General features: G+C 46.2%; 1 protein-coding gene across 1 annotated transcript in view; it reads left to right on the top strand.

Moving 5' to 3' along the window:
• Window positions 1-2500, top strand: part of LOC147468480 (uncharacterized) — a 7686-nt gene that overhangs the window by 4635 nt on the left and 551 nt on the right. The window contains exon 2 of the mRNA XM_086553644.1: window positions 1070-2500. This exon is cut by the window's right edge and continues 551 nt beyond it. Coding sequence (XP_086409770.1) covers window positions 1070-2265 — 1196 coding nt within the window. The 3' untranslated portion in view covers window positions 2266-2500. The remainder of the gene's footprint in view (window positions 1-1069) is intronic.

Below are 2500 nucleotides of genomic sequence, written 5' to 3'. Positions count from 1 at the left end.
TTATCTTAGATTATCTTATCATTATCATTGTTATTTTAGATTTTTCATCACGTTTTCATGAATTCATTAATCAGTGGATTGTTACTCGTAGTTACGTTAATTAAATTATCCTAATTGAAGTCAGACATAAAATAATAATCCCAATTAGTGTAATTGGCGTAATGCAAAAATAATAATCCCAATTAGTGTAATTGAAGCCATGCAAAAATAATAATCCCAATTAGTGTTTCATACCAAATGAATTACATATTGAGTTATTTTTTTCGCCTGGGTGTTCAATATCATCGCGGAAAGATTGCCAATAAAGTTTCCTTTTCGAAAAACGAGTCATGGTTTTCACAGCTGAGTTTTGTTTATATCGGATGTTGATTGTCACGTGTTGATTGACTTTTTTTTTTTCAAACGTTCGTGTTTAATTCCGTTAACTTTCCAGTTTTCGTTGTACTTATTTCTGATTATGTTTTTTTTTTTATGTCACGCTGAAAGAGAAATTCACTATTCACGAACTAAGTTAATTGATTGAAAGGTTATGTGTCGTGATAAGACGGGAGCAGAAACTAAATGCCTTTCTGGTTGATCAAAACAATAATAATTTATATTCATCAATCTCTTTCATCTATTGATTTCCTCTATTATTCTGAATACGTCATCTAAAACAAAGAGACGGATACGAGAAGACAAAAAAAATCTTGCTTTTTTATTCCCTTCATTCAAGATTAGAGGAAATAATTTAAGTCGGTTGGTCGGTGTGTAAACATTTTCCTTTAGTCCCGTTCTCTCTCTCTCCGACACGCCTCGCGGACGTCGGCAAGTCATCGGGGGAGAGTGGCGGTGATCACGTACATCTGGCAGTCCCTTCGTGGGGTCGGAGGGTGTACGGGCGTATTTTGTTTGCATTGCCGTTAAATTGTTATTGAAAGTCGTTTTATTTCATTTGTTTTGTATTTTTTCGAGATAAATGTGAGATTCGTTATTTGTTTGAAGAGAGTTTAGCGGTAGTTTGGTCAAGAGGTTTGTGAATGCTGTTGAACATTTAGATATTGTTTATTTGTTTTACTTTATATCAAAGCACTGCAGTTGCAATCTCAAAGACCTCGTATTTATCCTTTTCGCTTTCCGTTCCAGTGCTTTCTCATAGCTGTGTCGGCGAGTCTTGTCCGGTGCGACGAGGAGGCTCAGAGAGACACAGCAGCGGGAGATCAGGTCACCGCGAGATCAGGTCACGAAGCGTCCTTGACCGAACGAGACAAACCTGGAGATTCCGACGACCTGAAGAGATTACCGACGACGACTACTAGTCCGCCGGAGGAAGGAGGTCTTAAAGCGCTTCTGAAATCAGCCTCGAAGGAGGTCGAAGTCGATCTGTTGAAGATCCCCACCAATGACTCGGAAGCTACGGCGTCCTCGGTCGAGTCGGAAGATCAGCTGACGGAGCGGCAAGATTTCGTGAGCGGTCCTACGGTGAATCCTGACCGTTTCGGACTGGCGCTTCGACATATACACCGCCATCCTCCTATTCGGCACCCCCCCATCCCCCTCCCGCCTCCCTTACCCCCGCACCCTTCAGCCACGCGCCACCCGATCCCCAAACACCACCCCCCGCCCCACCCCCCTAGACCCGACCACGACCACGCCTTCCCTCCGCCGGATTTCGACTTCGACCCTCCCGATTTCTTCGAGAACTCCGGGATTCCCCATCCGGACGACGAGCCCTTTGCCTTCGGCGCCCCGTTCGAAGGCCACGACCACGAACACGACCCCTTCTTCAGCCCGCACTTGGACGACGACTTCCCTCCCCACGACGACCACTTCCCTCCCCACGACGACCACTTCCCTCCGCACGACTTCGACGTCTCCAGTCCTCACGACGACCACTTCTCCGAGCCGCCCCCGCCCCTCAAGCCCTTCAGCGAAGACCCCATAGTCGTCTTCCCGAAGAGACCGCCCCCGCACAAACACCCCCGCCCTTCGAAACACCCTTCGAAACACCCCCCTCCTCCTCTTCCACCTCCTCCACATTCCCACCACCACCACCACCATCACCCGCCCCTTCACTTCCCTTCACTTCATCTCAACTTCATCACGGAAGATTCGATCTACCGGGACGACGTGCCCTTCAAGGAGACCCACAACGAGAGGGACAGGATCCATCCGGGACTTACGCCAGCGGGGGTTCAAGGGCTCGACCCCGGGTTCATTTCATACATCAAAGAGCAGACGAAACCTTACATAGATTCGGAGTCCAGATTTAGGTTCGAGAGGTGAATGATGGGCGTCGATGGGCGTCATATGGGGTTTGAGGGTTGGACTCGCTGAAGTTATCCTTTTGTATGACCTTTTTTTTCTCTCATTCGTCTTTCATTATCATCTTATTTTCACGCGTTCGCCATTTGTCAATGATACGTTAATGTCATTATTTTTTTTGTATGTTTTTATTTCTTCAAGATAAGGGATCTATATGTTTTATCGTCAGGTTTTCACGTGTTTTCACTAATGATAC

Source organism: Penaeus japonicus, unplaced genomic scaffold, assembly GCF_977035675.1.
Source record: "Penaeus japonicus unplaced genomic scaffold, GWHDUDI00000001_assembly GWHDUDI00000028, whole genome shotgun sequence".
NCBI classification, from domain to species: Eukaryota; Metazoa; Arthropoda; class Malacostraca; order Decapoda; family Penaeidae; genus Penaeus; species Penaeus japonicus.
This window is presented reverse-complemented; position numbering and strand designations above follow the sequence as displayed.